Source organism: Scomber japonicus, chromosome 12 (genome assembly GCF_027409825.1).
Source record: "Scomber japonicus isolate fScoJap1 chromosome 12, fScoJap1.pri, whole genome shotgun sequence".
Classification (NCBI taxonomy): Eukaryota; Metazoa; Chordata; class Actinopteri; order Scombriformes; family Scombridae; genus Scomber; species Scomber japonicus.
The window spans coordinates 17,416,435-17,434,810 of NC_070589.1; the positions used below are offsets into that span (position 1 = coordinate 17,416,435).

General features: G+C 37.8%; 1 protein-coding gene across 1 annotated transcript; it reads right to left on the reverse strand.

The window, feature by feature from the left end:
- Nucleotides 1–6,179: 6,179 nt before the first annotated feature.
- Nucleotides 6,180–10,890, reverse strand: LOC128369022 (uncharacterized protein KIAA0040). The gene is made up of 2 exons (XM_053329970.1): nucleotides 10,714–10,890; nucleotides 6,180–7,558 (listed from the first exon to the last, which is right to left on the reverse strand). The coding sequence occupies exon 2, from the start codon at nucleotides 6,889–6,891 to the stop codon at nucleotides 6,562–6,564; it is 330 nt and encodes a 109-aa protein (XP_053185945.1). The 5' UTR covers nucleotides 6,892–7,558; nucleotides 10,714–10,890; the 3' UTR covers nucleotides 6,180–6,561.
- Between the last annotated feature and the right edge of the window lie 7,486 nt (nucleotides 10,891–18,376).

Sequence of the window (18,376 nt, forward strand, 5' to 3'; positions counted from 1 at the left end):
ACATATCAATCAATGTAATGTGCCCACATCAAACGTCAATAGGAATTAATGTTGTTAAAGTTTGTAACTTTATCCTCAGGTACTTAATGACCAAACTTGTTTTCAATCTGGAAATGTGACAAATGTTATTAATACTCCTTTGACATTGACTTTATTACTTAATTACATTTTATACACTTTTATCATAAACTCTGTTGGTTTATGTGACAAGGACAGAGGACATCAATCAACCTTTCCGCTAATCTGCCAGAGTTGATTTGTAGTGCGTGCTCCTTATAAATTGCATTCCCTAAAACGTCTTTTTAAGCCTTCATGGCTCATAAGGTTTTATTCCAGACAATTCCTGACCAGTCTTTTCAAGGTCAGAAGTTCATAAAGGAATCAGAATGAATATCTTCTGTATCAATTGTGTTGTCAAACCAGCATTGTAGCTCATTCATATTCATGGAACACATTCACAGAATTAATAAATAAAAAGTTTTTAGTGACATGGGGTGGTTGAGTGGTTAGAGTGCATACGCAGCCGACTCTGGTTCGAATCCTAGCCAGAGGTCCTTTGCTGCATGTCACACCACAAATCTTTAATGAAAACATTGAGACTCTGCATACAGCAGGTTTTTGGATGATGGGACACTATGGATATGTCAGGAAGGATGTCAGTATATTTTTACTATCACTCTAATGCTATATTACTGTGTCATTATTTATCCACAATACCAATATCTATAGCCATGCTAGTGGCAGTTTGAGACTGTGCATAAAGTCCTCCCAACTCAAAAGTCACTCAGTTGGATGATTGAGCGTCATTGTGCAGAGGTTGATATTAGAGGGCTGTTTTCACATTCATCTGCTAAAAGTGGAAAATTTCTCTGCACACATTGAATATCTAAGAAGTGGATCTATGAGCATGATTTTGACATCACAACTAGTCTGAAAACAAAGACTGGTCCATCATTCAACTTACACAAGTGTGATCTGGACACTTAAGGCCTCCAGTGCTCAAACACTGAGCATGGAATTTTCAGTGAAGTAGGAGATATCTTGTGTTCAGCAGTTCAACTTCTGAGTATTTTAAAATGTCTTAAAACATGCCTGGAGGAGATCTTTAAGTGCAACAATGCTTAAATGCTAACATGCTAACAGGCTGATGTTTACCAGGTTTAATGTGTACCATTTTCACCATCTTAGTTTGGCATGTTAATATGCTAACATTTGCTAATTTGGACAAAGTGAAATTTGACCTGGTGATTAAAGGTCAGATAATCACTCATCAGTTTTTACCATTCATTCTGAATGGGGCATAAATGTGTTCATTTTCATGACAATCCATCCAACAGTTGCCAAGACAGGATCCAAAATTAGGATTCATTCTCGAAGCGTGACTGCCTGGTAAATATGATGTTTCAATCCATCTTGTAGATGTGGGGCTATTTCACTGGATGAGTGAAATGTCAAGAACGTCAGTGGGATTCCACCTTTCAAGGATCATGAATGTCTGTATCAAATTCCATAGCAATCCAGCTATAAAGTGTTAAGATATTTCAGTCTGGACCAAAGTGGTGGACTGACTGACTGACTGACTGACAATGTCATCCCTAAATCTAAAAAACAGTCTTGATTAGTGTGTATAGTTTGCTGAGATTCTACTGTGAATATGTATTTTTAATATTTGGGTTAACATTATTGATCTATTATGAAGTGTCAACTTTAATCTGTTCCTGTTTTAACTTCTTGTTAGAGTTAAGCCACTTTTAAGACTGATGAATACATGAGTGCTGTTGGTTTTTTAGAACTGCAGTGTTCCCACAGTAAGCCTGAGTCATACTAAGTTGAGTTACACTGACTAAGTTACAGGAACTGACTGTTGATCATGTCATAATAATCTCTCAGTTCTGTATCTCATAATCTGTAGAAGGCTCACTGGTTGACAGAGAAGGAACCAAAACTATATTGGCTGGATATAAAAAGCACACAATTCCTTTTAAACACAAAAAATACATATATCAAATTTAATCTGCTCAAACAACACCTCAGAAACAGCATTTCCTAGGCCAAAAGGAAAAAGCGAAAAGAAAAATATTTCAGTGTTTATTCATCAAAATCAAATAGGCGGCAGACTAGCATAGCACTTCATTTCAACTTGAAACGAAGTCTCACAAAAGCTCATTTATGGGAAAGGCCTTTTCAGCCACAGTGATTGCAAATTACTAAGGAGATTGGTTCCTGCTATTGCTCTGCAAGCGAGGGGTTCTTTTAGTGCCAAAATAAACACAAAGGGGAAAAAGAGAAGTTTGCCCTTTCTTTTTCTCTTTCCCTCTCTCTCTCTTTCTCTTTCAGTCTCTCTCCTGTGTGTGTGTGTGTGTGTGTGTGTGTGTGTGTGTGTGTGTGTGTGTGTGTGTGTGTGTGTGTGTGTGTGTGTGTGTGTGTGTGTGTGTGTGTGTGTGTGTATAAATATAGTACAGTAGCATGCATACATACTGCCTGTGTCAGCCGGGTGGATACTTACGCCTGAGGTTCAGTGTGATGTATTTTTTCCATGACAGAAGGTGGTTCTAACAAGGGAGTGGTTGTTTTAAGGGGGAGAGTGTGAGTGGTTCATGGAAAGAGAGACGTGCAGTACAGAGACAGGTCACCAAAGAGAAGAGATTTGCAATTAACTTTAGTCAAAAAAGCCTATCAACTGAAGCAAAACCACTTAAGATTATGGTCTAAGTTCCTGCATTATGGGGTACATTATAGCTAGAGGAGACCCCTGGTGGTATTTCTTGGTATTGTAGGTTCACCGTGGAAGCGTTTCGATATAAGTATGGGTGGATGTTTTCATGAATGTATTCCTGTATTTCTCTTGCTTGATTTTCACTTGCAGACATTTGCCAATATGAAACACTGCATTCTAGCTAGATGTAATATGAAATCCCAAATAACCAATAGAGGCATTACCCAAGTTGTGATCTTAAGGTAGCCTGTTCCTCAGCAGCCACATTATGTGGTGTTTTGTTAAATTTCGTACATAGTCTTCAGATGTGTATTACTAAATTGTATTTGCTACAGAAAAAAATAACAGTCAGCTGTTTGGCCTCCTAAGTTTATATTCAACACGTGACCTGAATAATGCTATTTATGCGTACAGGTGGAGTCACAAATGTGCAATTTGGGGCATTACATCATTACAAGAGATCAGCTCTTCAAAATGGGTTGAGACCACTTAACTAAAGTATTTAAAAATCAACATACTGTTAACTGTTTTCAATTTATCACACCTTTCTTAAAACCACAGTAACGATAAGATCAATTTTACAGGTAGTTGAATCCACCTCCAGATTACCTGTCACAGTGAAAAGATATGTTATGAAAGACTGTTCTCAAAGTCACTTCCTCCAGCCTTTAAGACTGGAATAAACAAATAGGTTGTTTACTTGATGAGATTTAAGTTATGCTAATACTCTGACAATACTGAGCATCTCACGCAGGTTAAAAACCAGGATCCGTGACATGGAACAAATTTCCCAAAGTACATGTCTGAGCTTTAATATTGTCAAAGATGAACTGCTCCTCAAGCCAAACTGATTACTTGCATCAAAGGTTCCTCTGCTACGGCCATCAAACCGATGATGAAAATTACATGTTCATGAAGATCACTGGAGGCAGAAGTGCCTGTTAATTGCTTTGCTTCAGCAGCTTACAGTTTTGTTTATTTGCATAGCTTAACCGGAAGTAACCTTCCTCCATCACTTTTATTTATAGAATTTAGATTTCTATTCACATATTCTTGTTTTTTGCCATCTACAAGCATTTTCTGTCATTCACTGCAGCATTCACTGTTTATCATCAATTATTGCTATTTGAAGCCATGCAAAGTGCATGTCATGCTGTACATAAATGCAAAACAATTGCAGCTCTTTGTTGGTTGTTTTTGTTTTTGTCACAGTTTTGTCACAGTTCCTGTGGTCTGAAGAGCAGAAAGTGTTAATGCTCTGCAAAAAGTGATCAAGAGCTGTGATGCATGCATACACTGCTGTACACAGTAAATACTGAATTTTGTAAGCATATTTCTCAGCAGCCACCATTAAATGAAGAGGCAGGTGCTATATTCGATATGCTTACATATAAAGATAATGATTTGATGCCAAATTTCAAAGGCCCTGTTCATTTCAATTTATATTAGAAATAGAAAGATGAGATTCCACAAAGCTAGAAAAATACTTTATTTCTCTCCCTGTCATCTTCTACAGTGTGCTCTCCTTTATCATTGTATCTCTACATGTCAAGATAAATTATGCATGCAGAGCAACCAACAGAGCCCAGCCAGGCACATAATTAAAAAAAAAGAATCATTCAGCGTTTTTTTTAACTATGGAACAACAAAAACACATCGTAAATATACAATGTCATGCATAATTGGATGGGATCAAAAAAGTGGTGCTATTGAATAGAAAACTCTCCAGGATGGTATGTTTGCTGTTCAAACAGATGACAAATCTCCCCTCCCCCAACCTCACCTCTATTCCTTTTGATTACAGCAAAACGACAAAGGGAAAAAGTAAAGCATATATTTCATATTTCCTCCCCTTGCCTCCTGATTTACATATAGTCCCTAGAAAATGATGTGTGAGGGAGGTGAGGAAAGTCAAAACATAGTGAGGTCCAACATGACTAATACTGCCTAATAGGTGTTGAGGAGAAAAGCGTGAATGGTGTTACATGTTAACACCTCAGAATAGTATACATTTATATCACAGGGTTGTAAAAACACCAACAATCCTCTAGAGTATGATACATTTGAAAACTGATAATGAGGATCAGTAACTCATGTGCACCTGCTAACTGAGTACGAGTACAGCTGGGGGCGGACTGGGGTAAATTTGAAAAAATATATCACTATGCATGTATGCCTGAGTAGTTGATCATTTTAGCAGAACCATAATTTTCCTGTCTGCTTACATTTTTCCTTGTAATTATATTAATTACAACAATGACAAAATACTGAAAGCTAAAACAAATTCCCCCATATCCTAAACGCAAAATATCAATGATCACATAATTGATATTTTCCACCTGTCACTGCTCAAAATCTGTGATCAGTTGGGTTTTCTAATTACTACATCATGGGACCTCCAGCTGTGACTCCCTGCTTTTGCATCTCATGTTGAAGTGTCAGATTCGTAATGTCTTCTCAAAACTCAAATGCAAGAACAAAACCACAATACCACAGTGACATGTTCAGCCAACCTCTGAACATGTCGATGATGTTATTTCCTGGCATACCTCTTAGTCTTGGTTTCGTATCTCTGATTAGCGATCATGCATCGCTACAGGGGCTTTATTTCGGAGGGCAACTTTCAAATTAAGCCCAACAAGTACAGTTTCTCTCAACATGAAGCAGAAAAGGCAAATCCCAATTTCCACACGGGACTGTATTTGTCTGAGCAGTAATGAAATGAGTGGGGCCTTTTTTCCCAGCAGCACTTGAGCAAGAAGATCAACTTAGTACCAATGTAAGCTAATGCATAAAGATGACGATACTGCTGAGATGCTTCTGCTTATTGGGCTTTGAGATGTCATACACTTAAAAAATGAAATAAATTAGCCCTTTGGCACAATCCACTTGAAGCCTAAATCATTTGATTATTTCACAGTTTCTCTTCTCTTGATTTGAAAAAGGAGTTAAATTTGTTAAAATATGCACAAATGAGAATGTTGCTAAAAAATTAAATAAATCATCATTATGTTTGTTTCTCAAATGAACATAATCGAAATGAAACTGGGTTTCCAAACATTATTGATTGAAACATGATTGGTTTTAGATAGATAGTTATCTGTGTCAGTTGGGTTATTAAGACATTCCTTTGAGCAGTATGTTTTAAGTTCTGCTGGTTGATTTGTTTACATTTGGATTAAACATTGTGCCTTGACTTTAAAATACTGCAACAGCAAATAATGCAAGTACAGGAAAGATATCAAAATGAATGGAATTATAGTTTTCTTTTAGTTTAGAAAGTAAGAGTCAATCACTGGTCTAGACTGCAGCCCGCATGTGAAAAGTAGAAAGTATTACAGCCATCTGAACACTGGGCAGTGCTTAAATTGCTCTCTCTCCCAAATACAGACACAATGAAATTCACATTGAAGCTCTAAGAACAAAGTGCTCTCAATAATGCTGTAATTCTCTCTCTCACACACACATACACACACTCTCTAACCTACTCCCACAGGCACACACATACACACACAGTTTGCAGGTATGTATAGGCTTGTTGCTAGCATAGTTCTTCCTTTATGTACCACACACATTCATACAAAATGTTGTAAACATTGTCATACAACCCCCACATATTACATGAATACAAAATGACAAGAATCTGTACACTGTACAATCTGTCCCCAATACAATGTGAAGTTCTTCCCATTAGTCTGAACATTTCCTTAAGCTTCATTTGAATCCAAGGTAGTCAGAGCTTTGAGTCAAAGCTTTTTGCCCCTTTGAAACACTTCATTAGCTCCACTGCATCCACTGACCCCAAGATAAGCAATATTCTTTTTAGGTCCCTTTTTAAGAGGTCCCTACACCATGGCCAGGGCGACCCTGTCAGGTGTCATCGGCCCCGTCTTCACTGAGATCCACAAGTCTTCCGTATTGGCAGAATTTTTTTTCTTCTTTGTTTCGGTTGCCATGGTGTCTCTGCAGCAGCAGCAGCAGCAACAGCAGCTGTTGGCATGGCGACAGCAGCAGCAGTGGCAGCACACCACCAAAGTGGTGAGGAGGACCAGCAAGGGTAGAGTTAGGAGGACCACTAGGCAGACTGTGTTGTAGACTCCCTGGTTGTGTTTGTCTGTTGCAAAGCTCCAAAGTTGGTTAAAAAAATCCTGGACGCTGTCTGTTTTCCCATCCATGGCTTTAGGACACGGGGCTGTGACTCCTTTTAATTGGGTCTGTCTGGCAGTTGTAAAGTCTCAATTAAGCCTTTAGAGGTTTGTGAAGTTTATAGGACAGTAAATGCACATATTGCTGGAGACACAAAAAAAAAAAAGATTTGCTTTTAATTTAAGTTAAAAGATCTTTTATGTTATCTGGTTGCCTCTTTAAAGTTGTAAGATATGAAGTTTTACTCTCAGGTCAGCTTCAGTGCTTTCATGTGCTCGTGTCTCCCGCTGTTGATGATTGAAGTTTAGATAGTTGCCCCGAGACACAGCTTTCTATCTGATGAGTGTATGAAGTTTGTGTATGTGCTCAGGCTTGTGTTGTTTATGTTAGTAGGAAACACTGGAAGCATGTAGGGTGACTTCATGTATGTCTCCTCACTTTAAGTGTTCCATGAAACAGTTAAAAGGCCAAAGCATTTTTTTTAAACAAATCCAAGAGACTAAAAGAAAACCTGTTTATGAGATAGTTTTCTCTGAAATGGCACGGGCTGTGATGATTCTGATCTTGATGAAAGCTGTGAATCAGTCAAGTTTGTTTATTCCGTTTTCTTGTTCTTTGTCCTTCCCTGTCCTCTTGCCCTTTGGCGTTAGGTTTGGTTTAATCCAGTTGTAGAGAGGTGGTTCAACTTCCGTGTATCTGTGGAACAATAACAAAATAAAGAAAAAAAACAGAGAAAGTGAGCATGGGCAGAAATTTGGCTTCCTGCAGAAAGCTCATCTTCCTCTCTCTTTCCCTTCCCTGCCTCCAATCTATATTTCTGTCTCCATCTTTAATGTCTCTACTCCACTGCTCTCTGCTCTTGTCAACGTCAACTTCTGATTTTCAGCTTTCCCCCTCATTAATACTACAGAGGAGTCATTCAGGATGCAGGACAGATCTCTCTAAGAGCCCCTCTGAGGAAGACAGGGGGCAAAAGAGAGAAAAGGAGAAATGGAGAGGACAGTGTCTGAGGGAGAGATAGAGGTAACCAATCTTTCTAAGAGTCCCGCTGAGGCAGAGAGTGCGACAGAGTGTCAGAAAAAAATGAGAGGAGGGAGAGAGGTAAGCTAGAGAGAACCCTGCTGCAGGATATTCATCTCAATACCGTTAAACGGTTCCCAATGGAGGCGATAGACAGAATCTGGCCTTAGTTTTCATAAATGTCTGATTGTAACATTTTCCTCTGCCCTCAGATGAAACAGCTCTCCTGCAGAAGAAAACATGAGATATTCTGCTGGTGCATATGGGTTTCAAAAAGATAAGTCAGTCTGAGAAATAAAAGCAATATTGTTTCTTTTTTTCCCTAAGAATTTAGACTGTTTGATTAAGTCTGAGGCCTTGAGGCATGTCTTTATTTAAATAGTGTTAAACAACTATAGTTTTTCAATGATTTCAAACACCATTTGACTCAAGTATTTCCCTACGAGTCTCTGTAGCTCACGGCTACAGGGCTCCTTTGTATTCTAGATGCAGGAGGTAGAAAAGATTTTCATCTCACATTTGGCTGCTTCTCAAGCAGACAGAGAGAGAGGAAGATGCACCTGCAAGTGGAGAGCAAATAGATTTGGCGTGGATGTCACCCTGCGTTGCGTCTCATGTGTGAAATTGGTTTACCCACAGACAGCCCACTAACTTCCCTCCTGTTCATTTATTCAACAGGAAACTGAGCTCTTACAGCTAAGTATCGAGAGCATCACTTGAAACGTCAGAGTGAGACCTCAAGAGTGAGCAGTTTCACCAAAACCAACGCTTATCTAAAATAAACCAACACATTAAAAACTCTATTTGTATATTTAGGTTGTTGTTATACTTTTCAACAACTGACATCAATTAAAATTAAAAGCGAGGTCATAGAAGTGGCTGCGCATTTTAGGCTAAGCACTCCTAGGCTTTGTGAGCCTCTGAAATTTGTACTTTGTTATTACAGTAGATCTCAGGTGCAAGCTGATTTTTTTCTAAGCCCAGCCTAGCAGTCATGACCACAAAGAGATGATTAAGTTCTTAGGAAAGCAGGAAAAAAACATATTACTGCAAAACAAAATGATGTATTTCTTCACGTTTTGAATTACTTCTAAAATAATTCAAATAAATTCATAGTGACAACAAGTAGACATGCAATTTAACTAGGGTATCTACAAATACACAACCTTTCATTTTAAGGTTTGGATCCACTGCCACACTGATGACTGAGCTCATTGTTGGGAGCGACTGTGTCACCACCACATTATTCGTCATTATTTTCTTGACTGTAGGTACATGCTGTTGTGATGAGTCTGGCTGAGCTCCATCACCTTTGTGTGCTCTCTGGTCTGAGTGAGCAACTCCCTTATATTTTGAAAAACAATGTCAACACAACAACCCAGAGCCACTGAACAATAAGTGAGAGACAGAGGCCAGGAGCAGCTCAGATGTGTTATCTAGCTATAAAAAAAGAGATGACTAAGAATGTATCAGAGGTAAAGTCATTAAATGGAATGAATAAGTCACTGAGTGTTATGATAATTACGGTCTGTGGCCAGGAACTATGAGATCATTGTAAGTTGTGTCTAAACGTGGGTGAACTAGTGTAGTGTTGGAAAAAGATTTATATCAACGATGTACTGACCTTATTTAATCTTTCAATGTCCTCACTAACAAGGGTGTGTCAAAATAGCTACATTGTATCACTGCAGAAGTTTCCCTCACTTAGATTATTCACACTTGAATGGTTTGAACTTCTCTTGAGGTAAACACTTGAGTGTCTCTTTCTCTCGGCCATTTGCAGTTCTGTGAAAGATACTAAAGGTTTTCACACTGTAACTGCTGATGGCACATATCTGAGCTGAGGTTAGTTTGTGATTTAATACAGCTACAACAACAAACAACAGCTCATTTTATAAAGACTGTACATCCTTTTTTTTTACAATAAAAAAGTACATTTAAATTAGGCTCTAAATATTTCCTTGCTCACGTGATTTCACTGACATACCATTCCAAGACTCTGACCGTCTTCACTTTCTCATGACATTGTGCTCTCCTGGAGCCATTCATATACAGGAAAAGGCCATTCCTGGGACACACAAAGCCAGGAAGGGGCTGAGAAAAATATTATGATTGCAATCAGTTTGGCCCTTAGCTGCCTTTTTTAAGGAACATGTGCGACCTAAAAGACAAAGTTGTGACAGAAGGCAAGGCAGGAATCTTTAATGACTTGCCCCGAGCACACAGTCAGAGCAAAGCCCCTATCAGTCCGTATTATAACACAGTTTGACTAGTCTCAACCAGCAACAAACTATTAAAGCAACGTAATTAATCTAAGTTTCATACCATTAGTATTTTTGGTTGGTTATTATGGAAACACAGCTGTTCCACTGAAACTAAAAGTCTGGAGGAGTACAGTTCTCTACATTGAGTGCACAAGTGCACAAGCATATTGCAGCTCAGACTTGTGTCAACTTGATACTGAGAGAGAGCAAAGTGGAGGACAGTCTTAGCAGAAGCAGAAGGAGAAGTTATCATCAGTAAGCACTTTCTGTCACTAAATGAGATAGAAAAGAACTAAGTGCGTGTTAGCATGACACGTCAGTGCACTCAAATACAGGAAGACTCTTATCAGTTTATCATTGTAACTTATCAAACATCCTGTCAGGTGTAAGTTCTGCCAAAACAACAGTATTTTTTGCCACAGTATAAACAGTTTTGACTTTGTATTCCCAGACTCACAGAGCAAAAAAACCTCAACAGTTTCATACATGAACATTCACCACTCAGAACTCTTTTAAAGTATTTCAAGTTTACCGGCACTCAAGATCTCTTTCAAAGCGGCACCTTACCCCACAGGCACTTGTGAAATGGCAGGTCAGGTCTCCCCCTCCTGTCTGATCCACTCAGCTGCTAAAACTTCTGTTGTTTCTTTTTAGACGTCTGGCTTTTGCTCAGTTCTGGTCCCCCTCACCCAGACATCTTGACAAGTCTTCACTTTCTGTTCCTCTTTCCCTCTCTACCCTTGTTTCTCGTCCTCCTTCTCCACCTCCTCCTCCCCTCTCTGTGAGTGTGTGTGTGTTTTGGTCACAACGTCACTGCACCCTGCCCACTTTGTGTAAGAATGGGCCCTCTGTCTTGTGCTTTTGCGTTTCCTGTATGGCGTACTGGTTCTTGTGGTTGCTTTATTTTACTCACTCACAGACACACACACACACACACAGACAGACACACACAGACACACACACACACACACACACACACAGACACACACACACACGCTGAATGATGTCAGACAGAAGCACAGGGAGAACGTTAGGTAAACTGAATGAGAAATTCATAAGAAGCCTTTATTAAATGTGTGTTGAAATGAATTCTCCATGTTAGGATATTAAAATAAATGTTCCCTCAGATGCTCGGTTAAACCGACTACACCCAGATTATGAAGTATGAAATTTGGTGTAAAAAGGGGAAATGAAAGTTGCTAAAGAGAGTACCATCAGGTTAAAAATAATGTAGATGTAGATAAGTGATATGAATGAGGTCATGTGAAGTATACACACAGATAAACACACACACACACACACACACACACACTTGCTGTGCCTGTGGCATTGTGGTCAATAGCCTTTCAGTTCAGTCAAGCAAAAGAGGGTTTTATTCAAGTAAGAACTTTTTTTTCAAGTGTTCTGCTTACATTAAATTCAATCTACTCTCCTGTCCTGAAAGGGGAGAGATTATAAATGAATGTGCATTGACTGGTATATTTTATGTCCTCAAATGCTGTATGATGCAAGCTTACATTAAACATACATTAAACCAAATGCATGAACTCTAAAAACAGTTTCATAACCACGATGCAATTCTGTTAAATGTTTTGCTCTCCGTCATTTCTATCACAGCATTGTCTACAAATTCAACAATTGAAACAATGTTGTCTGATAAACCTGAAAGGCACACTTCCTGACCATGACTGGCTGAACATGCTGTGTGCTTTTTCATAGCTACAGGCATGGTTACATGAAAATTGATGAGACAAGCCTCACCATGTCTGCAGGTGTGTCTGAGCCATCTTAGACAAATAGCAACCACCCTCCTACATACACACACACACACACACACACACACACACACACACACACACAGTGTTGCACAGTGAGGCTATATCACAGCTGCTGTTGAGGCACTTCAGTGTCCAGTCACCTCGAGCAAGCGTTGATTAATGACCTCAGTGTAGCGCCACTTTCCCTGATGGAAATCCTTATTTACAGTAGTTTATATGAAAATGATTTCACTGTATATTTATGCTCCTGCCTTTGATTGCTACTGCAGACACACCTTCATGTAGAAGCCATCTGCTTTATATACACTTTTATACCTGAAGGGATCATTTGAAATCTCAGATTCTCTTCAGACTCTCTTTTTAATCATCCTAAAACACCAGAAATAATCTGTAAAAAGCTGTCAGAGACACTGATCTAGTGTAACAAAATGTATATTCAGGTCTACTGCTCTGGCAGTCACAATTCAAGGTAACATTTTTTTCATTATTCGCTATTTCATTGATGGAAATTGCATTTTGTCCTTACATATAAGAAACCTATTGTACCCTTCCCTTCTCTCGAAGGATACCTTATGTTCAAGTTACACTGCAGTGACCCTCATATGCGTACCATTTCCTCCATGGAAACCTTGCTCTCAATTTATACTGTGTTGACCCTGTACTATAATGGGTGTAGCTCTGATATGGCTTATAAAAACCTTATTCTCAGTTGTGCTCACCTACAAGGGGACAATATATCCCTTTATCCAGCTCAGATCTGTAGTTGAACAAATTGCAGGAAAGACCATTGGAGCTGACAGTGGATCACTGATCACACAATCACGATGGCAAAAAAATGACTGTGACATTACCAGTAGCATTAAGTAAAGCCTCATAGAATTACTGGGCCATGCAGAAGGGTATTATAAATCATCACAACCTACTGGTCCTACCAATGAGGAGAGGGACACGCACTCACACACGCACTCACACACACACACACACACACACACATACAGAGTGAAATATGAGTTAACCCAACACTGTGCACTCTGTGAGATTTTGAATGTGAGCTATAATGAAAAGTGACTAAAGGGTTGCTGTAGTGGAATCTGACAAATGTCCAGAAATAAAACTGGTCCCCCCAGAGGTAAACCATTGCTGTTTTCCAGTCCTGTAAAATGTTTGGGCTCTGCACTGAGAAAACAGGCAGAGAGCAAGACGGAGAAAGAGATGATTAGTCTATATAAGGAGTTGCCTGTCTGCTCTCTCTCAGTCTCTTAAGGAAAGCCATCACTGAAGAGCTATTGGCATGTTGGCATGTAAACTTTAGGCTTTTACAAGGAGACCTGATTACACACTCCAACTATGAAGTCATAGTGAGCTATTTTAACATTCATTTATGTAACAATCTCAGCATAGTTATCCTATGACACATGCTGTATTCTGAGAATAAGCATTATGTTAAAATTCCTGTCTTGGTTTTAGAAGAACATACATTAGGGTCTGCTAGAATAATAAATAAAGGATGACACTGTGCAGTAAAGAAGGTGTTTTCCATAGTGCTTCATTTTAATCAGTGGGGACTTTCTAGGTTCCTCTTTGCTCTGAAGTATTACCAAATACAGAGGAAGCTACAGAACACATTGTGGGAGTAAAAACTTGCTAAGGAATTCTACTGTACAGTACAGTATGTTGTCATGGAAAAATTACTAATAAAATAGAAATATCATATATATATATATATATATATATATATATATATATATATATATATATATATATATACATATATACAGAGACAGTGTTAAAGTAGATATATACTGTACAGCTACATACTGTAATGACTGCTGTGCTATTATCTTTTACAAACAGACTTTGACTGGTGTTTCCCACAAAGAGAAATGTCTGAAAGACAGTCTTACAAGAAAAACGCAGACACTGTCATGACCTTATGTGGTCATGGGGTATCAAAAAAGTACAAGAAGGCACTTCCTTTTTTCTTTTTTTCTTCGTTGTGTGTGTGTGTTTGTGTTTGAAATGACAAGACTTGTCAGCAGTGTCTCAGTCTAAATGACTGGACAGTAAAATTGTGTAATTCTTAGTTTCCTTTCTGTAGTAACAGCAACATTTTGACACAGAAGGCAAGACAAATTAGACTTTCTCAGCCTGAACTGAGGAAAAAAAAACAGCTCTTCTTTTGAACCTTCCTATTGTGTTTGGGTCAAATTTGATCCATTTCCAAGTTTAGATGTGTGAAACCCTAACCCTAACACCCTACTTTTTGGTTACGTTGGTTACGGTTTACTACATTGTATTGCCACTAACCATAACCTTTTTTCTGAATTTTTCCTTTTGCACAACCCAGTCAATAGGTCCACCTCCACACACATCATCATTTAATATCAAGGAATAAAAATAAAACTACAAAAAGGAAACATCTGTGTCTTTCTTACCTGTGTCCATAAAAAACATAAACTGTATTCTGGAATAATTTTACCATGTTAAATTGTATTTTCATCTTGTTTGATCCTGAGCTGCATCTGTGTCTGGTCAATGGTATAAATTACATAAAACAAATGTCACACAGTATATGCACGGGTTTTGATGATTATTTGTTGTTTTCTGGGTTCTTTATTATTTCTTCTTTATTATTTATTTTAATGGAAAAACTTTCATCTTTAAACATTAATCAACAGAAAATACAAAAAACATTACTTCTCTTTAACTTTTATTTTCCAGGGAGGCGGAGGGGTAAGCAACGGACCGCACGCCCCCAGGCCAGTGCACCCAATCTTACTTAGGTTCATAACTCTCAGACTAACCCTAACCCTACTTTTTTTCTGATCAAAACAAGGCTTTGTTACATCATCAACAATGGCCTACTGAATACAATGAAACACATATTGATAATTTTCCTTTTTCTTAAATGCTTATTTTTTTAAAGTTGCATCTGTTCTGTTATGGGTCAAATTTGACCTGGTGGTAAGTAATTAAAATACTTATCCTATGATAATAGTATAATAATAGTATATAATATATTATCTTGAATTCAACTGTAGAGTGGCATGCTGCAAATATGCTCTATGTTTCACATCTCATCACACACTTGGCTCAGTGCACACACACACACACACACACACACACACACACACACACACACACACACATACACACACACACACACACACACACACACACACACACACACACACACACCATGCTGGAGATAACACCTGGTGTTGATCAACCACGATGAAGTGTTGTTTTTAGAATTAAAGCTCATATATCAGACTTTTTTCCTTTTTTTCAATAGGAAAGTATAAGCAGCCAATGTTGACCCATACCACAACTAACAAAACAATAATGCAAAAACATGTAAGAAAATACTAGAAAAAGTTATTTTGTGAATTATTTCACTTATCATTAGACATGGTATATTTTGTCTGTTCTGTTCCTCACAAGCAATACAATAGATACATTGTGTCACTTTTTAACATTTTAAATTAAATGTGGTCTAAGGTGGATACATCATCAAAGTAAGTTGTGGATGAAAAATACATCACACAGATAAAACATTTTACTTTCAAACAGGTCAAATTTGAATATAGAAGGGTTGAAACTGTCTTCAGTCTACATTTGCATCAAAGTGACAGTAATTAAATCTTTCTGCATTAATCTCCTCACTGCATTTTCCGATCGTGTTATTATCTCAGTATCCAGTCCATCTCCCACATAATCTCTGTTGATTAGTGTCTCCTGTTAACAGTAACTTCACACAGAGTGCCTTAAGTGAACATTAGTCTGAGTGATTGGCTAATATAAGAAACACTGTACAACAGAAACATGTTTTTAAACAGCAACATTACTGAACATTTGTGAGCCTTTTTATGTTGGTGTTGACCATGATATGTTGTGTCTTCCTGTTTTTTTATGTATGGTTTCCTAACAGCTTTGAGTTATGTAAGCCTTAAGATTCAGTAGCAATTTCTTAACCTAAACCATGTGATTATGCATATGACAACATCTTGTTAAATATTGCACGTAGAAACCAAAGCAGATAATTACTGGCAGCAATTTGGTGTGAACATTACCATAAATTCATTGTAAAACTGCCCTTTCAAAAAAAAAAAATGCTTGCATGATTCCCTGCACAAGATTTTAAATTTAGAACTACAGTTTGTGAACGGAAATAAGATAAGATAAAATACATTTTGATGTCCTGGGGGAAATTTGTCTTGGACAAAAGTGCTACATAGAGCTGCAGTCAGCCAATACATGACAATACAATACATAGTTGAAATAATACATAAGTGACAAGAGAATGCAGTGGTGCACTAGTGCAAAAAGTGCTGCACACAGCTATACAAACACAAAATACATGACAAAATTAAGTTAAAATAATTAGATTTTGTTATATTTATTCCTTTTATACATTTAAAATAGTAAAAAAGGACTAAACTGTTTATTCCTTGACATTCTCTGCATGTAGACCAAAAACAAAACTACACAACCCAAAGCAAAGTCTCACAGTTACTTGCCATTTCCATTCACTTCAATCCAATTCACACCGAGCATCCATTGAATGCATTGAATTAAGGCTGATATGCATTCTCAAAAAGAGCAAACATTCTCTCATTCTACTTCTCTCAGAGACACATACACACAAACAAGCACATACAACCACTGCTTACACTGAGCCTTCTGCAATCAATTCCAGTGCAAACTCAATTGTAGAACAAACTCTCTAATGAGCTTGTCCCACAGGTCAGTGTAGCCCTGAGAGACACTGTCAGTCAGCTCTCATATCTGAATCACACCTGAGGACTTGAGTGAAGTTAGAGTTCCCTGTCGGTCCCCTGTCAAACTCAAATTTCCTATTTGGTCTTAAATCACAAAAGAAGAAAAATAGCACTGCATCTTTTCTAGGCAGAAAATACAAATTTTACACAGATTTTGACCAGAAACTGCAGACTGTAACACAGGGTTGGATATGGAAAGAGGAGAGGATTTTGAGTATTTTTTAAAAGAATGATTTGAAATTATGATATTCAAATATTCCATAAGCCGATGTACAATTGATGTAATGTGAATTTCTTAATGCTGCGTTAAACATTTGTCAGAAAAAAGACAACAAAAAGCTAACAATGATATATTCTGTCAATTGTGGACCAAGAATATTAATAATACCAAGATAACTACATGTCGTATGTATTCATATACAGCACATTTTCTCTGTTATGAAATACTATTAAACAAAGAAGAGAGGAGAAGAGATAAGAGGGTTTAAATAGAGTAAATACAACCACATTAAAACAATGCGTGAGTTTACTTTCTGAAACCAGCCCCAATAAAAGTATGTTAACAATTTTGCTCTTCATCACTTGCTCTTAACAAGTATTGGGGTTGTTACTCAAAAAAGTATGAATTTGTTTTAAAAAGTAGGGTTAGCTCTACTTTACTTACATTTCCTGCGCAAAGTAATTTACTACACTACTCGTTACATTACTTTTGCATTACTCCATAACATAGTTTAAGATGCATTGACATGTAATTGCCACTTAAGAATATAACATTAAATCTTATATATGCTGGCATATCAGCACAAATCCCTGTCCTCGTAACGACATACAAAAGATATTTCTTTTATGCTCTTCAATAAAATTATTCCACAAAAAATGACAGCAAAGTTAATGAAAACCAGCTTAATGTCATAGTAAGTACAAGGTTTAATTGCATGTCTGAATAACGCTGGACCCTTGACCCTTAACGGTCTCAAAATATATTTAATAAATAAAATAATAGAAGACTGGCCTTCCTAATACCATGAGATGATGACAGACTTATAAGGACAAAAAGCATCTTTAAAGGCATATGCACTTCATTTGAGAGGCTAAACACACTCAAACTCACCCGAGTTGCTTGCTCTCCAAACCATGACTTTATAGTTCACTAATCGACTTCAAATATTCACTGCCTTCACTGTGGAAGTTGAAGGAAGCTGTATCTTCCTCATCGAAAGCAAAAAAGTCATTCTTACTGCTGCTTGAGGTGGGGGGCGGGGGGGGGGGGTGTGTGTGCTGCTTGAGCGTTGCATTCTGTTCATCGTTGGGGAAAGCGCTACACTCAGTTGTCAACTGTCCAGTACAAACACAAATCGTAGTGTGATGGACTGCGATATAAAAAGATTGGATAATGCCGGATGTGTACAGTGTCAAATGTGCTGTAGTGTAGTTATAGACTCAAGTCAAAGTCACTTGATGTAAAATGAGTGAATGCAGACTGCATAAATGTAAGACGACTCTATGTAGGCCTATATTCATATTTATCATTCATATGTGTCTTTGACTAAAGCAGCATATTTCCATATCAAAACATTGCATACTGTATGTAGGCCAATCATATTCAAGTGAGGAGTGGAATAACAGGAGGCACTCCTCTTGAGTTAGGTATTTAGAGAAATTAATAGAAAG

Coding starts and splice junctions, on each gene's coding strand:
- LOC128369022 (XM_053329970.1), bottom strand. CDS start 6,891: ATGGATGGGAAAACAGACAGCGTCCAGGATTTTTTTAACCAACTTTGG.